General features: G+C 36.2%; 1 protein-coding gene across 1 annotated transcript; it reads right to left on the bottom strand.

The window, feature by feature from the left end:
• Positions 1-809: 809 nt before the first annotated feature.
• LOC123565901 (spindle and kinetochore-associated protein 1-like) lies at positions 810-21,612 on the bottom strand. The gene is made up of 6 exons (XM_053549230.1): positions 21,457-21,612; positions 19,518-19,610; positions 14,715-14,812; positions 10,532-10,720; positions 4,164-4,333; positions 810-1,540 (listed from the first exon to the last, which is right to left on the bottom strand). The coding sequence occupies exons 1-6, from the start codon at positions 21,574-21,576 to the stop codon at positions 1,383-1,385; spliced, it is 828 nt and encodes a 275-aa protein (XP_053405205.1). The 5' UTR covers positions 21,577-21,612; the 3' UTR covers positions 810-1,382.
• Positions 21,613-22,718: the final 1,106 nt, after the last annotated feature.

Genomic DNA, 22,718 nt, shown 5'->3' with positions numbered 1-22,718 from the left:
AAGGAAGAAATCCAAGAAATATTAAGTACTGGTTATATGAGGAAAGATTTTTTGTGTCAAGTTGTCAAACATTTTGCAGTAAAACAGTGCAAATATGTACTGTATTGTTGAAACATTGCATCATTTTTATTTATGTCATAAAAAGATAATACTACAAAATGAACTGAATAAACATTATTACTGTTATTTAATGCATGTAAGCGATGTCCTGTCTCACGTTTGCTGAACTTCTCCCAAAATTTCAAAACTTCTCCCTATTTCCCCAGGAGGGAGAAGTCACTTCTCCCTAATTTTCCAGGCTAAGGTAGTCCCTGGATGACAATAACTCAACATTTTTTTTTTCAAAAAATCAGCTGAGCTAAAAATGTAAGAAATTATCATACTAAAGGGAAGTTATTCTGCAGAAAATAACCATTTTTTTGCTCACTGGGTCTACATGCCACATAAGCTTCTATCAAAATATTTTTACAGACTGGACAGGAAAAGATCAATATTGACTGTTGACCTTTAAGTGTAGCCTTGACCTTTGAGTTAGGTCCTGGGTATCGCTGAAAGTTGTGCATGACACATCCTCTTATGATGGAGAACATTTGTGCCAAATAATATTAAAATTCCTTTTCACATTGTTAAGTTACAGACGGGATTAGAAAAAAGCCCTGTTGACTTTTGACCTCCAAGTGTGACCTTGACCTTTGAGCTAATGGTCCGAGTTAAGCACATAACACATAATCTCATTATGGGGAACATCTATACCAATTAATATTAAAATCCCTTGATGAATGACTATGTTATTGACCAGGCACGAAACTGCAGATGGATGGAATAACAGACGAACAAAACAGCACAATCCTATAGTCTCCCAAACTGGCTATCAACCAGTAGGGGACTGATAAAACCTCCAATACTGATCACATCCTGAGAAAGTGTTAGAAACAACACTGATTTTTCTGTTTTACTTAAAAATACCAGCACTGAAAATTATTCACAGGCTACATAAATCTGTTACTATAGCGACACCCGTTCGCTGCCTGGAGGCATATGACAGTATATCAAATTGTTATATATTTTTTTATCAGTCAATGAATTAATATATGGTGAGAAACTCCCTGGCATGTTTACACATCTAAAATATACACGTGACTGTCCAAGTAACAGCCTCTGATGAGATGGTTGCTGACCATTCTGTCCCTGCCAAATTTACACTGATCATTTAGAATATCCAGATCAGTGACTGTAGATGTAACGTTTGGTGAGATGGTCCCTGGCCAGTCCGTTCCTGCCTTATTAACATGTAAATTATCTGGAACATATACAATGCAGGAACTGTTTATTCAGAAATATCTGATCATGATGAGATCCACAGATTGTCTGGGGGATAACAGTCAATAGTTGTCTATGTAACAATATCTTGTGAGACGACCCCCGCGAATTTCTCTACATCTCCCACAATGCCTTAGTATTGTCAATGTGGAACGAGCAACATTATCCACTTTTAAACCACCAGTGTCTTTCAGATCTTCATCAACAACAAAGTAACATCCTGAAAAATATATCATAAAAATCTAATCTCAACCAATGTCAACACATCACAAAAGAGCAAAAATACAAGTTATTGTTTGTTCACTGTAACTACAATATTCAATACATTTAACTTAGAAAATACCTAAAATCAACAATAAATATACAATTTCCATGAAAAACTAGCTAAAATCTAGTTCAGTAAAAGTAATTTGGCGTTGGAGGACAAGGGCATGCCAATTAGTAAACTAGCTAAAATGTCCCAGCTTTAAAACAAAAGTTCATCTTGGCAGTTCAACACATCAGTCCATGTAATGTCCTATAAGTTGAATTTTCACAATTTCATGAAACTCGAGATATTTTTATGTCTGAAAATCACCGCATCTCTATGTTCAAGGTACTGTGACTGTTACTATACTGCACCTTCTATATTCACATACTGTAAAATGTGACAGAGGAATAAGTATATAGCCCATTTTCTTTTATCACAGTTCCTTCTATTTTGTAAAAAGTCAACTTTGCTCATTTTGCTAGAACCACAACATTGATCCCCTTGGCCTAACATTTTTGTTTATTGCATTTTTTTAACATGTATGCTTATGTTGCTAGAGCTATACCACTTTTACCTTCTAATTTTGTACACTTACATTTTTAACAAGAGCTGTCTCCATAGGATGACACATGCCCCCGATGGCACTTTGAATGAATAGTTATGGCCGATGTTAAGAGTTTAGGACCTTTGACCTACGGAGCTGGGTCTTGCACGCGACACATCGTCTTACTGTGTCACACATTCATGCATAGTTATTTTAAAATCCATGCATGAATGACAAAGATATGGACCAAACATGCCCATCAATGCACTATCATGAAAAATGATCTTTAACGTCTAAGTGTGACCTTGACCTTTGAGCTACGGACCCGGGTCTTGCGTGTGACACGTCGTCTTACTGTGGTACACATTCATGCCAAGTTATTTGAAAATCCATCCATCGATGACAAAGATATGGACCGGACACGCCAATCAATGCACTATCCTTTAACATCTAAGTGTGACCTTGACCTTTGAGCTACGGACCTGGGTCTTGCGCATGACACGTCGTCTTACTGTGGTACACATTCATGCCAAGTTATTTGAAAATCCATCCATCGATGACAATGATATGGACCGGACACGAAAATTGCGGACAGACCGACAGACAGACAGACGGTTCAAAAACTATATGCCTCCCTTCGGGGGCATAAAAATATAACTGCTTGTTTTAAGAAAAACAACACTTTTTCCCACTGACATTATCTTTTGTTTTTCTATAGTCTCTTGCATTATGAAAACTACATGTTTGGCTTTAGTTTATATTGATTTATTTTACCTTCATTGTGCTTATTTACAAATCTCTGGTAAACTTCCTTGAAAGAACTGATTCACCACACTAAACAATAAATGTTTCACCCTTGAAGAAGCAGTGTCTGCCTACAATACTCACTTAAATGCCACTGAAGTTCAGTGTTATTGAAAGCTATTCATTCTAAGTTATTGCTCAAAAACCATTTTTCTATATCCAGTCACAATGACCTTGACCCAAGCTACTTAAAATGAAACACAAGAAAAGTGGAAACTCAACGAAATTCAGGTTTTTGCATATAAAAAATGGAATTTTTTATCCCTCGCATTCTTTTATATAAGTACAAGTCTGATGTGCAGTACTGCAAGACATGCATGCATGCTTTATCTATAGGCCAAGTTTGGTGTCTATTGCTTGTTCCAAACTAATGTTATTGCACGGAAACCAAAAATTCTATTTTTAGCAACAGTGACCTTGACCTTGACCAAAATGATACCAAATGCAATCCCAGCCTTCCTTTCCTTACCATCTATCTATAGGCCAAGTTTGGTGTCTATTGCTTGTTCCAAACTAATGTTATTGCGCAGAAACCAAAAATTCTATTTTTAGCAACAGTGACCTTGATCTTGACCAAAATGACCCCAAATGCAATCCCAGCCTTCCTTTCCTTACCATCTTATTCTATCTACAGGCCAAGTTTAGTGTCTATAGCTTGTGTGGTAACCAAAAATCTATTTTTAGCAACAGCGACCTTGAACTTGACCTAAATGAACCAAAATGCAATCCCAGCCTTCTTCTCCTTACCATCTATCTACAGGCCAAGCTTGGAGTCTATAGCTTATTCCAAACTAAAGTTATTGTGCTGAAACCAAGGGATGCATTTCGCCACAGCATTTAACATTTCTGCCATGTCTTATTGAAATCCATTGAATCATGTCTGAGAAATGACTTCAAACAGACAGAAAATGGAATAAATTACTACATCTGTACTACAAAAGTAACATATACATGAACAAAGGGCCATAAATCTTGTCTTACTCAAGCTATGTGACCGGTACTAACATGGTGGCATTTCTCTACAACAGTTAACATTTCTATAATGTTTTATTTAAATACTATGTCACAGATTGGGTTCCAAACGGACGGACAGACAACACCTAAACTATATCCCTCTTCCTTTAACAGGGGATAACCAATACAAGTGGCATATGAAAAAGTGTGGTTGCGATCCAAGTGGGGCTCAAACCCCTTAAATAAATGTCTCCTAACTAGTATTAGCACTTTTCTCTCCAGTGGACTTACCTTTTGTCTCTTTCGTCTCTTGCATTTTGTAAGCCTCGTACCGTTTTCTGTTTGCATCATTTAAGGTAGCTTTCTTCTGTTTCAGAAGTTTGTACTTGGCTCTGTACGATTTATTCATTCCTTCTATAAACTTGTTTACCTGATCGTATGTCATTCGGCCCTTCAGGTATCTGTAATTTAAACATGTTTGTAATTCAATGTGATCTTGACCTTGAAGTAGAGACCTGAATTTTGCAAACCACATACCTTCTTGTTTAAAGTTCCATAAGGCTTTAAATTTTATGTTAAAAACAGATGATACCAGGGTTCCCACACTTTTCCGTGGAAATAATTCAAGGACTTTTCCAGGACATTTTCACAAAATTCAAGGACTAATAGAGTGCCTCGTGGTTCAAAGGTAGAGCACCCAAACCTGATCCAGACATTGTAGGTTCAAGTCCTGTCAGAAGTGAAATTCTTTCACTGCCTCTAAGATTTTTAATAGGTGCTAGAACTTTAAGAAAATAAGCTAGAGCTATCCCTAAAGAGGATGGATACTTCTGCCTCGCTCACTGTCACTTAGTTCAAGTAGTACTGTTTAAGAAACATAATGGAAAATATCTAGGTCCAATTTATCTCCCCTTTGCTAGATTATCTTGTAATATGAACATCTTCATGTCATATACTACCAGTCTGTAAAGTTTCAACAAAGCCTTTCAAATAGTTTAAAGTTAGGTTCACAAGAATCATGGACAGACATAAATGAACAGATGGACAGACTCCAATATACCCTCTTTGAACTTCATCGGTGGGGGTTTAATACATGTAAATTTAATTAAACTAAAAAACAGGACTCAATTTCACCAAGCGTTTAAGACTTTTCAAAGTTGTCAGTAGGTTGCTTTTTAGATTGACTTCTTATGCTGATAAGCATCTATTCACCTTGTGATTCAATTTTAAGGGTGTTCTGCAATTTGTCAGAAGTACTTCAGTCAGATTATAAGCATGGACAATGCAGTCATCTGGCAATACCAATTTATTGTCAATTTTCAGACCTTTGAGGTCGTATTTTACACTATCTTTGCCAATTTCTCTTCTTTGTAGGAAAGAAATCATTTTTCAAAGTGTGCCACGTTTTTCTTTCATCTTAATCACCAGACACTTTACAAAGAAAGACAACTCCGTATAGACTAAGTAGGTGTAACACCACTAAAATCTCAACTGATGTGAAGAGTTGAAGATGCGAATTCTTCAAGAACTGGGATAGCAATGCCGGTGTTTCTCTGTTTAAATATGTTTGCTTTTTATGTACACTGGCAATATTGTGAGCATACAAAAAGAACAAAATTCCCGACTTTTTCCAGGTTTTTTGCTCTTTCTTTAAAATTCAAGTACTTTCAAGGCCTTGAAAATGAAATGAAAAATTCAAGGACTTTTCCAGTTTTCCAGGAAGTGTGGGAACCCTGTTGATACACATGTCCAAATAGACATTATGCATAATTACAATGTACATGGTTAGAAAATTGCTACTTTTAATAATATACATGAACTTTTACAGATAGTCATAAAGGGAGTTAATCAAAAACTAGAGATGCTTTTGAGAAACCACAACTGCCCAATGAACAAGAGCTGTCGGAGGACAGCAACGCTCGACTATTCAACAGCCTTGTCAATTGAATGAATACAAAAGTCGATAAAAGGGGCATAATTTTGTAAAAATGGGAAAAAGGGTTATGGAACCTTCACAGAGCTTATCAGCTCATAAAGTGAACAAGTGCGTGAAGTTTCAATCCTTTCCCATAAGTGGATACTGAAATACCAGCTTACATACATAAACTTAACCAAAAACTACTAAGTCGAAAAAGGGCATAATTTTGAAAAAATTGCGAAGTAGAGTTATGGGACCTACACAGTGCATGTCAGATCATGACAGTGAACAAGTGTGTGAAGTTTCAATCCATTCCCATTAGTGGGTACTGAGATACCAGCTTACATACAAAACCTTAACCAAGAATTTCTAAGTCAAAAAGGGGACATAATTTTGTAAAAAAGCAAAACAGAGTTATGGAACCTGTCCTTTCTTTGAATAGTCGAGCTAAAAATGACTAGTTTCTCTGGATGGTCTAGACGAATGGATCCAATCAGTAATTCAAGGGCCATAATTCATAAGTGCCTAAGCGGATTTGGCTAGTTATCAAACTTGGCCGAGGTCTTATGGTCAAACAAATTTTGTTCAAGTTTGGTGAAGATCCTATGAGAAATGTTTGACTTAGAGTGCAGACAAGCTTTGCGACAGTGCTGCCCAATGAAAAATGGCTAGTTTCTCTGGATGGTCTAGACGAATGGATTCAAGGGCCATAATTCCGAAGTGCCTAGGCCGATCGAACTTGGCCGAGAACTTGGCCGAGCACTTACTGGCAGACACATTTTGTTGAAGTTTGGTGAAGATCGGATGAGAAATGTTCGACTTAGAATGCGGACAAGCTTCGTGACTGACAGACAGACACAGACAGACTGGAGTAAATCAATATGTCTCCCAAACCACTGTGTGGTGGGAGACATAACAATAAATTCATTAAAACTTCCTACTATATTAATCAATATTCAAACCTTTGACAAATATAAGAGAAAACAATAATCAGAAATAGGATTTAACAAGAAATTAATATAATTTGTTCATAAAGGAAAATGCGGCAGCCACATTTTAAACAAAGGTATTATGAACCTTTAAGCCAGTTCTGCATGTTTGATAAATCTGAAGAAATGGGTAACATTATTCATCCGGGTAACTTAGAATTAGGTCAGGACTCAGTATATAGAAACGAAAATTGTTTTATGAATCAATGGTAACCTATGAGTAAACATATTAAAACTAGAGTTGTCACTGGAGTGACGAATTATACCCCCACAATATGGCCCTGTCACAGAACTAAGCCAATGTCAAAGCCGAACTTGCTTGACCTCTACTGACCTCAAAATAAATACAGGTCATCTGCTGGTCATGATCAACCTCCCTATGAAGTTTCATGATCCTCGACCCAAGCATTCTAAAGTTATTGTCCGGAAAAGGTTTTAATGTTGATGGTCACTCTGACCCTTGACCTTTGTAACTCAAAATCAATAGGGGTCATCTGATGGTCATGACCAACCTCCCTATTCAGTTTCGTGATCCTAGTCAAAAGAGTTCTGAAGTTATTGTCAGAAAACCATTTTAAATGTTCCGGGTCACTGTGACCTTGACCTGTGACCCACTGACCTAAAAATTATTAGGGATCATATGCTGGTCATAACCAACCTCCCTATCAATTTTCATGATCCTAGGCCCAAGTGTTCTTAAGTTATCATCCGGAAACCGTTTAACTGTTTCATGTCATTGTGACCTTGACCTTTGACCTATTTACCTCAAAGTCAAACTTGACCTGTGTTTTATCATGTTAAACCTGTGTACAAAAAATTATGACTCTAGGCCCAAGCATTCTCAAGTTATCATCCGGAAACCGTTTAACTATTCCGAGTCACTGTGACCTTGAACTTTGACCTACTGACCTCAAAGTCGAACTTGACTTGTATTTCATGATGTTACACCTGTGTACCAAAATTTATGATCCTAGGCCCAAGCGTTCTCAAGTTATCATCCGGAAACTGTTAAACTGTTCAGGGTCACTGTGACCTTGACCTTTGACCCCAAAGTCGAACTTGACCTGTATTTTCTGATGTTACACCTGTGTACCAAAAATTATTTAAATCGGTCAAACCTTTCATGAGTTATCATCCGGAAACCATGAAAACCAACGGACCAACAGAATGACCGACCGACCAACCGACCGACAGACCGACCGACACGCTCACTCCTATATACCCCCCCAAACTTCGTTTTGTGGGGGTATAATTACAATGTTACTATCTTTCAAAAGATAAAATATGATATGAAAATGTTTATATTAGATAATTAGACAAGAGCTGTCCGTAAGACAGCCAATGTTCGACTATTCGAATTATTGTCCCAGAAGCAGAAAAATGTTACCCTAAATGTTAAAATATCTACAGAGTTTCAATCCAGTATCTGCATTAGTTTTGGAAATAGTAACTTGTATGGAAAACTTTAACCAGAAGTTTTATGTTCAAAAGGGGACATAATTTGACCAAAATGCATGTCAGAGTTATGGGACTTGATGCAATCAACTAGTTTTATAACCCCGAAGGCACATGTGAAGTTTCAATTTAATATTTGCATTTGTACTGCAGACAGTAACTTGCACGCAAAACTTTAACCAGAATTTTTTTAAGTCCAAAAGGGGGCATAATTTGGCCAAAATGCAGGTCAGAGTTATGGGGGACTTGATGCTATCAGCTAGTTTTATAATCCCGAAGACACATGTGAAGTTTCAATTCAATATCTGCATTAGTTTTGCATGTAAAACTTTAACCAGGATTTTCTAAGTCCAAAAGGGGGCATAATTTGCCCAAAATACATGTCAGAGTTATGGGACTTGACCCAGTGAGGTTGGTAATTGTCCTAGAAAAAGAAACAAATAAGTTTCAAAGCTATATGCCTTTAAATGATAGCTGTATGTACTTGCATGCAAAACTTTAACCAAGGTGTGACACCGACGCCAGGGTGAGTAGAATAGCTAGACTATTCTTTGAATAGTCGAGCTAAAAAAATGTCTTAAAATCAGAGTGTGATATGCAGATCTCTTTAATCATTCGCAAATTATCTAAAAAACAAGCACACGGACCTGAACATTTTATTTCATTATACATTATGGTTTCTGATTTTTGAAATAAGCAATGGATGTCAATAGTTAGCAACAAATTCCTCTGAAACTTTGAAGAATCACTATTTCATCAAATTCAACAGAGTAGAAAACTAGATGTGTGTCCATAGGACACAGGTGCCCCCCACTCCTGCCACTGTAACACGGCTTAATGACTCAGGTTAAACAATTTTTAAGATGTTTGCAACACAAACTTTTAAGAACCTTATGTGTATTTTTCACTTAGTTGGCCATAACTCTGGCCTAGCTGAGTAAAATTCTAAAGAGAACACTTCATAGGCTATAAAACAATCCCCTAATGTTTTATGATTCTAGGTCAAGTACATTTTAACATATATGTTTAACAAACTTTTTTTTTTGAGTAAGTCTGGACAAGAAGTCTGGTCTTGTGTAGTGAAATAATGACTGTAGGTAAAATATTTTCAGAGCTACGCAAAACATTAAAATGACAATTTTTTCCTAGGTCAGGGGCCATAACTCCTACAATACTGAATGAATCCGAATGCGAAACCCCAGGTGCACAACTGCACATGCTGACCAACATTCCTGTAAACTTTGGTGACTCTAAGTCAAATACTTTTGGAGCTACGCGCGACACAACATTAAAATGACCAATTTTTAACTAAGTCAGGAGCCATAACTCCTACAAGACTGAATGAATCCGGACACGAAACCCCAAGTGCACAACTACACATGCTGACCAATATTCCTGCAAACTTTGGTGACTAGGTCAAATACTTTTGGAGCTACGTGCGACACAACATTAAAATGACCAATTATTTTACTAAGTCTGGGGCCATAACTCCTACACTACTGAATGAATCCAGAAGCGAAACTCCAGGTGCACAACTACACATGCTGACCAACATTCCTGTAAAGTTTTGTGACTCTATGTCAAATACTTTTGGAGCTAGGCGCGACACACTAAAATGATCAATTTTTACAAAGTCAGGGGCCATAACTCCTACACTACTGAATGAATCCGGACGCGAAACCCCAGGTGCACAATTACAAATGCTGACCAACATTCCTGTAAAGTTTTGTGACTCTATGTCAAATACTTTTGGAGCTACGCGCGACACAACATTCTCGGAAGGACGCACAGATGGACGGACAAGAGCAAATCTATATGCCCCCACCACTCATGGGGGGGCACAAAAATTGATACGAATATGCAGAACTACCTTAAACTGTAAATTTTTAAGTCCCTTTGTTTAAATTTTGTTGCCGAGATAAGAAACATTTAGGACAGATGAACTAAAAATTTATACAGACAAAGAGTGTAATTACTACATACCTCCCTTCAAGGGAGAACAAATTATGGTAACTGTGAGAAAATAAATCTTCTACATACATTTTAATAGTGCTACTGTTCGAAGTCCAACACATTGTTTTTAAGATAAACAAAGCCTTGGGTTTGGGTGTTGTATGAAGCTATGCAAGAAGGTAATCACTGCACAGGAGATTGCTAATCCGCTGCACTTGCATTCTGGTTTTGTACATTTAACTAAAACGTAAAACTCTCTTATTTCAGTTTAACTTGTTAACTACAGAGTCAGCTACAGAATTTAACTGAGTTTGATCTAAAATCACTTCTTTACAAATACTTACTTTGGAATCTGTTCAAATTCATCTGTTGTAAGGAACTCTATTTCTGGGTAGTAAGTATTTTCTAATTTTCCTGCTCGTTGACCATTCATACCCTCTTTACTTTTAGTGTTGGTCACACTTGTTGTTATGTTCTGACTGGGTGCAGGCACTTCCTGTAGTGGCATCTTACCAGTGACCACAGGAACATCACTACAACAGGTCAAATACTTCTTGAGGCATACAAACTTTTAGGACCTTATGCACATTCTAAACTAAGCCAAGGGCTATAACTGTGGTCTTGCTCAGTGAATCAAAAAAAGAACCCAAGGAGCATAACTTCACATGCTGATAATAATGATAATCCTATAAGGTTTAATGACTACCATAGATATCAAATACTTTTTAAGACATGTGCAACACAATGTTTCCAAAACATTAGGGGTTATCTACTGACCACAGACAATAATTCTATAACCGTCCAAGGCCAAAAGTTCTCCAGTTATTGGTTTCAACAATTCTCAGACTGGAGTCCACTGTGACCTTGACCTACTGATACCAAACAACAGAGATCATCTAATTACCACAAGAAATCATTCTTACAGTTACTGAAGGTCAAAGACATCTCCAGTTATTGACACAAAACTGTTTTTCAGTCATTGTGACCGACCTTTGACCTACTGGCACCTCAAAACAATAAGGGTCATTTACTTACCAAAGGCATCCTATAAAGTATGACCACTGTAGGTCATAGCCCTCTAGTGATTCATTGGAAACAGAAGTGTCTACTGACCAACAATGAGCAAATTACACTTCCGCATCTTCAAAGGAGTGGAAGGCATAACATAAACATGTCAACCAAATTTAATTTCATTCAACAAACAAGAGCTGTCGGATGACAGCGCGCTCGACTATTCGAAGAATTGATTGAATGGGGTCAAAATATTACCACAGATATTCAGACAAAAGAAGATTAGACAAACAATGTTCCTGGATTTGTGGATTTCGATAATTCAGCCAAAATAGATGACAGAGTTATGTTCTCTTTCCTACAGATAGAGACTATTATACTGATCAAGTGATAAAAGTTTCAAAGCCATATGTCAAACACTTTACACAAAATATTAACTGGTACGAAAAACTTAACCAAGATTTCTAAGTCAAAAGGGGCCATAATTCAGCCAAAATCCTTGATGGAGTTATGTACTTTTGCCTATAACTGGACAAGGTGATGGTATTCAGGTGTTGAAAGTTTCAAAGCTTTATCTCAAAAGACTTTGTCAAAATATGAACTGGTACGAAAAACTTAACCAAGATTTCTAAGTCAAAAAGGGCCATAATTCAGCCAAAATCCTTGATGGAGTTATGTTCTCTTACCTATAACTGGACATGGTGATGGTAAACAAGTGTTGAAAGTTTCAAAGCTTTATCTCAAAAGACTTTGTCAAAATATGAACTGGTACGAAAAACTTAACAGAGATTTTTAAGTCGAAAGGGGCCATAATTCAGCCAAAATCCTTGATGGAGTTATGTACTCTTGGCTATAACTGGACATGGTGATGGTAAACAAGTGTTGAAAGTTTCAAAGCTTTATCTCAAAAGACTTTGTCAAAATATAAACTGGTACGAAAAACTTAACATGGTTCATACAGACCTTCCCCAAAAAAAAAAATTCAAGTAGTTTTCAAGGAGTTTTCAAGTAGTTTTCCTCCATTTTCAAGGACTAAAATGGGCGCAATGTCACTGTTGCTGAGACATGAAATAACCAATTTAAATCCAGTTTAGGACAAAATTAAACAATGTAACACAAGATTTACCTTCAACGCATCGCGGATAAATTACACAGTGTGAAAACTGAGAGAGCATTAAACACGTAAAGTACAGTACCGTACCGTACTATCGCCGACTCCGTGGCAGGCCCTTATGGCGGTAACGGTTGGGTTTTTTCGTCGTTTTTTAGTTTATTTTGGTCCTTTATAATGTTTGTCCATTTTCACTTCGCACACGACGAATTTAAGGACTATTTGCCATCTTTTGTACGTTTTTTCCTAAATTCAAGTAGTTTCTGACTGTTACAAAATTCAAGTAGTTTTCAAGGAGTAGGCATCAAATTCAAGGACTTTTCATGGCCTGTGCGAACCATGCTTAACCATGATTTCTAAGTCAAATGGGGCCATAATTCAGCCAAAATCCTTGATGGAGTTATGTGCTCTTGCCTATAACTGGTCATGGTGATGGTAAACAAGTGTTGAAAGTTTCAAAGCTTTATCTCAAAAGACTTTGTCAAAATGTGGCAAGTAGGATAGCTCCCCTATTCTTCGAATAGTCGAGCTAAAAATGTCTAAGTTAAACTAGAAATACATTCTGCATGCCCACAGGCAAAATGTTGAGCCCACCAGCTGTCTAAAAAAGTAACATTTATTATACTATTTGGCGGTGTCAGAACTGATTTACATTAGTACTTGTATTTGCATATGGAATTTTTTTCACCAATTATAAAAAAAAATCTACATGAGTCCACACAAAACTCCTTACCAGGTAGAGATAGGTCAAAATACACCAAAAAATTGGATGTACCATGCATGTTGTACCACAGAAAAGTGGTCTCAATTTTTCCCCACGGCCAGTAATAAAAAAGTTACAATATAAGCTATTTATAGTAAAAACAAAGGGAAGTAATTCTAAAAACAAGGTTGTCTCATGGTGTTTAACATATGTGCCAAGTTACATCAAAATCCCCTTATGAATAAAGAAGACATACTCCAGACAATGTCATTCTTGTATCTGACCTTTGGCCTCTAAGTGTGACCTTGACCTTTGACACAGGGACGTGGTTCTTGTGCATGACACTCCGTCTCATAAAGGTGAACATTCAGGCCAAGTTACATCAAAATCCCACCATGCATGAAGAACAAGCTTCAATTTGACCTTTGACCTCCAACTGTGACCTTGAGCTTTGAGATAGGAACATGGGGTTTGCGCATGACACTCCTTCTCATTGAGGTAAACATTCATGCCAAATACAAACAAATTTGGTCCATGCATGTCAAAGTTATGGTCCGGACAAACTTCAATTTGACCTTTGACCTCCAGTGATTTTTTTTGGAAAAAATAAAGGTGCCTGTGCCCGCTGAATTGGGAAAATAAGCGCGATAATTCCCCAAATTGGGAAAAATAGAAATATGTTTAATTTCCATACTAAGTGATATAAATCTGTACATTTCCTTACTGAATGTTGTTTGAAGAGTTTATATTTTTTCAAAACCACTTCTGGATTTAAAATCGTGAAATTTTTGGGTGATAAAATAAATTAAGACATCAATACAACTTGTAATAATTGTATTTATCAATTTTCACCTCATGCCCTTGAAATTTGATAACGTCCGAAATTTTGACTATCCGAAAATCGGTACAATCGCGGAGATTTTGATCTCCAATTTTTCAAAAACTAGGAGATATATTGTCATTTTTCATTACCATAAATGATTAAATGACATAATGGAACATATTTAAACCGACTAAAGTGCATATTTCTCTTGAAAATCGGCAATATTTTGTTTGTCACGTGTTTTCGCGACGGTAACCTTGATGCGATTTTGATCTTAAAAAGGACGTTTTTGATGCCATTTCTGCCAATTTCATGTTAGATATCGCTGATCTCACGCCCGAATATAAACTGTTACATTTTGGAAATAAAATCTTATAGTTTGAGGGGGGAAAACATCTCTTTTTTAGGGGAAAAATTGACGATTTTTTGGGAAAAAATGGCCTATTTTGGCGAGGGGAAAGTGCCGATATTCGGCAGTAAAAATACGCAAAAAAAATCACTGACCTCCAACTGTGACCTTGACCTTTGAGATAGGAACATGAGGTTTGCGCATGACACGCCTTCTCATTGAGGTAAACATTCATGCCAAATATAAACAAGATTGGTCCATGCATGTCAAAGTTATGATCTGGACAAAATTGTACGGACGCACGCACATACACCGACCTGCCAAAAGTGACAACTATATTGAGCTCACTGCAAGCGGGCTTGACAATAACTGTTTAATGTAAGGGAATCAGTTGTTTATAAGAACTGTTAACTGTTAATCTCCATTGAGATTTTAAATTTAAGAAGACTATGTCAAATTTCCAGTATTAAAGATAATATGGGACACCTTCAAAAAGCACAATAATTTCAACAACACATTGAAAAACTTACCTTATTATGTTTTTCTTTCGAGCTGGGAGTCTCTCTGGGATATTTTCAACCATGTAAGTCAGTTTCTTCTTCCATTCAATCAAATCCTTATTCAAACTCTGAAATAAGAGTTAGTAGCTTTGTATAAAACACAATAGTGCATTGCAAAGGCTTGTTGCTAACTATTGCTTCTAAACTCCAGTTTGATTTTGTGTTTAATATAATGCTAATAGAATCTGGAAAATATATTTGAATCCGGTGCATATGCAAAAGTAAACTCAAAACAATTTCATATTAAATTCCAAACTAGAAATATGTTGAATATAAGAGACCAATTCATAATTTAATTTATGACTCAGTAACTATTTACAAACAGACAATTTGTACCATTCCAGTATGGCGTGAATCAATTACTTTGTTGCCTTAGTGTGGTAGCCTTAGGAAGGCTATATTCAAATAAGAAAATTAGATGCACAGCTATACATGCTAAACAACATTGCTATAAGGTTTCAGGACCTGAGGTCAAAGTGTGTCTGAAATATGAGTAACATAAACTTGAGGCCCTTTTATATGCCTTTTTTTTCTTTTTTTTTTTTTTACTTAAGACTAAGTCAAGGGAAATAACTCCGGTCCTACTGAGTGAAATAACAAAACCTCAAGCCTCACAACTTCTTATGCTGTATACAGTTCTCAGATCGCTTGATGATTCTATATCAAATACTTTTTGAAATAAGCATGACACAAACTTAGATGGACCAACACGGAAAGACAAACCTAAGTGTACCCCTACCGCAAAAAACTGGGAGTTAAGCATAAAAATTTGCCTTTTGTTCAAAGGAGTTCCCTTAAAAAGTATTTGCCAATATATTAGAAAAACCTTTTTTCGAATACTTCCTTGATTAATTCATGTTTTTGTTTAGTTTTGACATCAAAAATTGGGAGCAACCAAATTTAGCCTTTGAACGTCAAAAGGATTCTTTTGGCACGACAGACCTCAGTGGCCAATAGCAACATAATAAAACTGCCTCCAAATTAAATGTTACACACTAACTTCAGTGTCCTGGAGTTTGACTGCATAAAGGTCTTGAGCTAAATTCCTTTAACATTTAGGTTTGGAGAAAAAAAGTTTAAACTCCAAAAATTCAAATTCAACATATACCTATAGTACCGGTAATTACTGTAAAATCATTAACGTTTAAGGTGTATGATTTTTCAAGGATTTCGTGGTTTGTTTAAATCCATGAAATTAACCCTTACCCTGCTAAAGGACTTCGGACACTATCATATGCTTCTAGCCTACATTTTGAAGGCAAAATTCTCATTAAGTATTTAAACAATACCCAAGTCGTTTCAAGTCAATGATAAACCAATGTGTTAGTTAACTTATTACAGCAGAAACTGGTTTGTATTTGTTCCTATCAAGATGTTTTTCTTATTTTATCTAGGCCAGGGTATATTTTATTGAAAAAATTAAATGTTTAATTTCCGTAAAAATATAATGTCATCACTTTACAGAAGTTTTAAATATATGAATTCCAGTCGAATAAAGTGACAAAATCTGTTTATTTAAGGAAAAAATAACATTTTAAGATTAAAATCCTATGTGTGAATAGGTATACATGTGTAAGTGACCGGTCAGTTTTATTACAGTGGTTCAGGTAGTTATTTAAGTACATGTACATGTCTGTATAGTTCTGTTATAAGTGATGGCAGATATTTGTGTGCTGTATAACATTAAATAAATACTAAGAAAAGGCAGTCATCTTATCAAGACCGTAGGGTTGGTTCTTGCTTGGGATAAGTACCACAGATAACATTTGAGCCGCGCCATGAGAAAACCAACATAGTGCAATTGCGACCAGCATGGATCCAGACCAGCCTGCGCATCTATGCAGACTAGTCAGGATCCATGCTGTTCGCTAACGGTTGGTCTAATTCCAGTAGGCTTTGAAAGCGAACAGCATGGATCCTGACCAGACTGCGCAGATGCCCAGGCTGGTCTGGATCCATGCTGGTCGCAAAGCCACTATGTTGGTTTTCTCATGGCACGGCTCATTTGGCTTAAACATGTAATAAAATGTATCCGAAATGACAGTTCTTTGTGGGGCTTGCCTAAGGAAGCTGTATCGGAAAAGGTTGAATCGGGATAAGTCTGACAACAACCGATCTAAAGATAATGTTGTCTAATCAGGGCTGAAGTTATTGGCAAAACACATTCGAAATGTGTCAATTGTAGGGCTAAAGTAGAAGCAGGTCGCTGCATAAAAAAACCACCTGAAACTTGGCTGGACCTTTTAGTTTGCTTTCGCGTCTTGCCATATTTATATATGCCATCTGCATGGAAAGCGACTTGACACATCACTTTCGTGGCATCACACTGAATGTGAACCCGTCACTGATATAACCTGCCATGAAGCAACTGTTCTTGACCTATGCATCACAGGCATATCAATGCTAAGCGTTAGTTCTGTTGGATAGACTATAGTCATGATCAGATTAACTGCTGTGCACATATTGCCTCCTTTTTTGGTGTTAGACCTAGTCCGTCGCAAAGAACAGTCTTCGATTCAGTTTTCACAGAAGGAAGAACATGAAGTGATGAATGTGTGTGACATTTAGAATTTTTCTAAAAGAAATAAATATGAACGCACAAAAGAAGATGAAAAAATAAAGAAATGAAAAATATATAAGAAATACAAACAAGAGGACCATGATGGTCCTGAATCGCTCACCTATCCCCACATGACCTAGTGTTGAACTGAGTATGACGTCGTTATTTCTATTATTTGACACAGTGACCTAGATATCATCAAGATAAAAAATTCTGACCAATTTTCATGAAGATCCATTGAAAAATATGACCTCTAGGGAGGTCACAAGGTTTTTCTATTATTTGACCTAATGACCTAGTTTTTGAAGGCACGTGACCCACTTTTGAACTTTACCTAGATATCATCAAGGTGAACATTCTCACCAATTTTCCTGAAGATCTCATGAAAAATATGGCCTCTAGAGAGGTCACAAGGTTTTTCTATTTTTTGACCTACTGACCTAGTTTTTGACCGCACATGACCCAGTTACGAACTTGACCTAGGTATCATCAAGCTGAACATTCTCACCAATTTTCATGAAGATCCATTGAGAAATATGGTCTCTAGAGACGTCACAAGGTTTTTCTATTTTTAGACCTACTGACCTAGTTTTTGACCGCACGTGACCCAGTTTCGAACTTGACCTAGATATCATCAAGGTGAACATTCTGACCAATTTTCATGAAGATCTCTTGAAAAATATGGCCTCTAGAGAGGTCACAAGGTTTTTCTATTTTTAGATCTACTGACCTAGTTATTGACTGCACGTGAACCAGTTTCGAACTTGACCTAGATATCATCAAGGTGAACATTCTGACTAATTTTCATACAGATCCCATGAAAAATATGGCCTCTAGAGAGGTCACAAAGTTTTTCTATTTTCAGACCTACTGACCTAGTTTTTGACCCCACGTGACCCAGTTTCGAACTTGACCTAGATATCATCAAGATGAACATTCTGACCAACTTTCATAAAGATCCCATGAAAAATGTGACCTCTAGAGTGGTCACAAGCAAAAGTTTACGCACGCATGGACGGACACACGGACAGACGACGGACGCCACGCGATCACAAAAGCTCACCTTGTCACTTTGTGCATGCAGAAGATTACCTGGTGTGTTGCAAGTATGTTAAAGCACATATTTGCCAATTACTGCAACAAACAACCAGGATAGGCCAATGAAAATTTAACCCAACGAACAATAATGAATTCACAGTATTTGCTTGTCTGACTACTATACATGTATATCATGCCTATGTATACCCTTTCAAACATTTGTATAGTATTTGAGTTACAAACTGATGTAAAAATATGTTTATTAATGAATATAAAAAGTATTGGTTACTTTACATTTGGGAACACCCTGTAGTTACATTTTTTGTTTAAAAGTACTGTTCCACCCCTGGCATCAACACAACAGTCACAGAAAATGTGTACAATTAATATCTACATATGCTGGCCAAATATGTTTTTGATGCACGGGTGGGAAACAATGTTGTATAAAGCAAAACACTTTTTATATCAATATAACAGGGAACGTAATTCTATTTAGAACAAAAATCACCGTTTTATGAAACAAATATTGAAAATTTGACTTTAAGAAATAATCTCAAATATGTATTTTGATGGCATATGTAATTAAATACTTATTTCTTAGTGGTTTATTTTTCACTCTTGGAGTAGGCAAATTCATATAGAAAGTGTCCGAAGTCCTTTCTATAATGAACTTGTCCATCTTCAAATTTGGGCAGTACCATTAACTGTTTAAAGGGGTGCTTACCAAAAAAAAAAAAGACAGCAAAAATAAGCTTTAAATTTTCATTTGAATTATTTTTTTGAATTCATAATCCTTGCATTTTTTTGAAGATGATGCCATGAGGCTTTCAGAACATGAGATCATTTGCGATTCTCCATTCTCCAGCATTTTTTCCCCAACTTTTTTCCAAAGTGCATCTTTAAAAGACTGTAATATTATTTTCAGCTAATTGGAAACCTCTCCTCTTAGACTACTGTATGAAGTGATACAGAAAGTTGAGCAATGAAATAGCTCTCTACCTTCACTGGGAAGAAACATCATTCCAGCTTCCTGTCAACTTGTATCGCCTTGGTAACTTCCATCGAAAATATTTAAATCTAGCACGTCTGAAGTTATATACTCATGTTATCCTTGAGCTTGCTGCTAAATTATTAGAAAGTGGATATCTCCACTCCAGGAATCATTATAAACTCACCTTTATCCTGTCCAGAGCTTTTTGTCTGGTAGCTAGTTCTTTCTTAACCAAAGCCAGATTTTTTTCTTGATTGCCTAACTCTGTCTGCAGAAGCTGAAGTAAATGATAAGGTGAAAAATATCTTTTTTTTTCACTGATAAAAATAATATACATGTAGCTTTATCACCGAAATAAGAGATCTATGAATCAAACACTTAATACATGTACCTCAAGTCCAAACATTACTATCTGCTGGTAAGTTTTAGAAAATCAGGCACACCCATTGGTGGGTACTCAGATACCAGTTTACATATGAAAACTTGACCAATAATTGCCAAGTTGAAAAGGGGGGTATAATTTTGTAACAAAGCAAAACAGATTTATTAAAACTGTGCAATGTTAATCAGTTTATCACATTGAATAATTGTGTGAAGTTCCAATCCATTCCCGTAAGTTGTAAACTGAGGTATCATCTCACATACAGTAAGAAATGTGGAAATTTCACGAAAACCAGGTTTTCAATTGCATCATGCCAACAGGTTCTTTAAAACAAGAGCTCCGCCTTGCAGGTGCAGACGCTCATCTGATTTTTTTTGTCTCTGTATAATAGAAATATTGTCATACCCATGGTTTTCTAAGTCCAAAAGGGGCCATAATTCTTGCAAAAAGCAATATAGAGTTAACTTTCAGTACGTGCTGTGCAGAGTCAGCTTTTAATGGCGAATAACTGCTCCAAGTTTTAAAGCAATAGCTTTGACTGTTAAGGAAAAAAGTTTACCTAAACACAAAACTTAACCAAGAAATATGACATTTCTAATTCCAAAAGGAGCCATAATTTTTGCAAAAAGCAAGATGGAGTTACGTTTCTTGCTGTACAGAGTCAGCGATTGATGGTGAACAAGTGTTGCAAGTTTCAAAGGAATAGCTTTGATAGTTTAGGAGAAAAGCTGACCTAAAGATATAACTTAACCAGGCAACGCCAACCAAGTAACGACCCAAGTGACCTCAAATACATTCTCAACCTTTTGTGTTTGATAAAAGCTATCTACACAACAAGTACACTGACAATAAGTGTACCCAAACTAAAGATATTGAGTGGAAGCCATTTTTCTATTTTTAGTAATAGTCACCCCAAATATCATTCAAACCTATTTTTTCAGATGAGCTTGCTGTACACAAAGTTTGGTGGCAGTAAGTAAGTCCAAACTAAAATTATAAAGCAGAAACCACCTTTTTGATGATCACACGGAGAAAAAAAATCTATTTTTAGTAAATGTGACCTAAAATTTTGGATTTCAGTAGGATTTGAATAGACACCCTTCCGTCCCACTGACTAAAAAGTAGCTTTTGGCGCAACGCTCTAGACCACTGCACCACTGTGGAATTTTCTAAGTGTGAAGATTAAATAAGTTATCCTGACCTTGAACTTGACCCCAATGACCCCATATACAATCCCAACCTTGGTTTTTCTATAAGCTACTTATAGGCCAAGTTTAATTTCACTATTTTACAATTTTAGGTTTGAACCAGATCTATTTAGTAGTAACCTTGACAAAGAGAAAGTGCATCAAAACTTTAAATCAAGTTCTAAGTGGATGATGAGAAATAACTATTCAAAGTCTGAAGCAAATCTATCAAGTAAACAAGTGCATCAAAATGTTAACCAAACATGCAGACAGACACAAGGACAAGTACAACAGCTCTCCATATACTGCTGAACCAAAAATTATTTTACTCTTTTATTATTATAAAATATCCTCACACAGAATGCTCCGCATTGTGGCTACCAATGTAATGTTTGGCAGCATGCTTTTTGAGAAATATAGAACCTATATATTAGACCTTAGTGGCAGCTTAGAATAAGAAGTGTAATTGTTACTTGATACAAATGCTGCAAGCATCAATTTTTTCTATTCAAAACAAGCAATCTCATCAATGTAAAATGGAAATTATTTTGTACCTGTAACTGTTCAACACATGTGTCATCTTTACTGGCATCACGGAGGTTCAGTAATATACCAATTCTATCTAACTTTGATGTAAAATGGTCAGACAGCTCTTCAAACGTTGAGGATTCCATTCTATTTAAAGCATGTACATCAATTATTAGTGGGATTTTCTGAAAATGTTATAGAACTTGTTTGGATTAAACAAACAAAAAATAAATTTTACATTATAATATTATGTATTACATCTTTCTTATAGAATAAGGTCAGTAACTCGGTCACAAAATGGTGTCCCATTATGGTTAGTAGTATATGAATGTCGCTAATACTGTATAAAAAGATTTAAAGCTTTGATCAAGTTGACTGTTAATTTATTCAGTGTCTTGTTTCGATGTCAGGTTTTTTGTGTTTTACTAATAATGTACTGCCTGTAACTTCTGAATAAAGACTTGGGATCCAAACTGGAAGAATGGAGAAGTGTATGTTGCTCTTCATCCCCTTCATGTGCAATCTTTCACATATATCTATCTTTAAAATCTAAAAGAATCACTGAACAGAATTTTACACTGGGAAAAAACTGTTTGCTATAAACTTGTAAATTACAAGGCAGTCTGAAAGACAGCTATATCCCCCACCACTGTTATGGATAGTGAAAGGGTTGATGGTATAGGGTGGAACCATTAAACCTTCGAGTTATGACGACATTAAGCTGGCAATTTTGAATTGTGCACATAATGTCTTGATGTGCACATAATGTCTTGATAAGGGGAATATTATAGCAAAGTTATATTAAAATCCTTCAAGGGGTTTAGGAGATCTATACAGAGCAGACATATAATGGAAGGCTTAAACCTTTTTCTGTGCAATATTCCAGTGTTTTTTAAGCCTATTTGGGGCAGAAATTTGGCCATTAAAACATTTGAAACAAAGTATGCAAACTTAATGCATAAATAGCCATTTTTTCTCAATGTAACATTTCAATAAAATGTACGTCTTCTAACAGTCCCAAGTTTATATGTTTTACAAAGCTTTTTCACCAATTATAACTTTAGGTCCTGGTCCCATTCCAAACGTTTGTTACGTGTCGTCCATATCGCCAGTGTAATACTTTAATCTTTATTATAAGTGTCTGTTGATCAACTCTGCAAATGCTTCAGTAAGATAATGCAGTGACACAAGCTTATCTCCTGTTGCCATTCTGTGTATTTTATACTTCTTCGGTTTAGTTTATTATTGAATTTATTCATACATGAACCTATGTTTGCGACCAAAAATC

Source organism: Mercenaria mercenaria, chromosome 8, assembly GCF_021730395.1.
Source record: "Mercenaria mercenaria strain notata chromosome 8, MADL_Memer_1, whole genome shotgun sequence".
In the NCBI taxonomy this organism is placed as follows: domain Eukaryota; kingdom Metazoa; phylum Mollusca; class Bivalvia; order Venerida; family Veneridae; genus Mercenaria; species Mercenaria mercenaria.
Note: the sequence above shows the minus strand (reverse complement) of the source record. Positions and strands in the feature narration are given on the sequence as shown.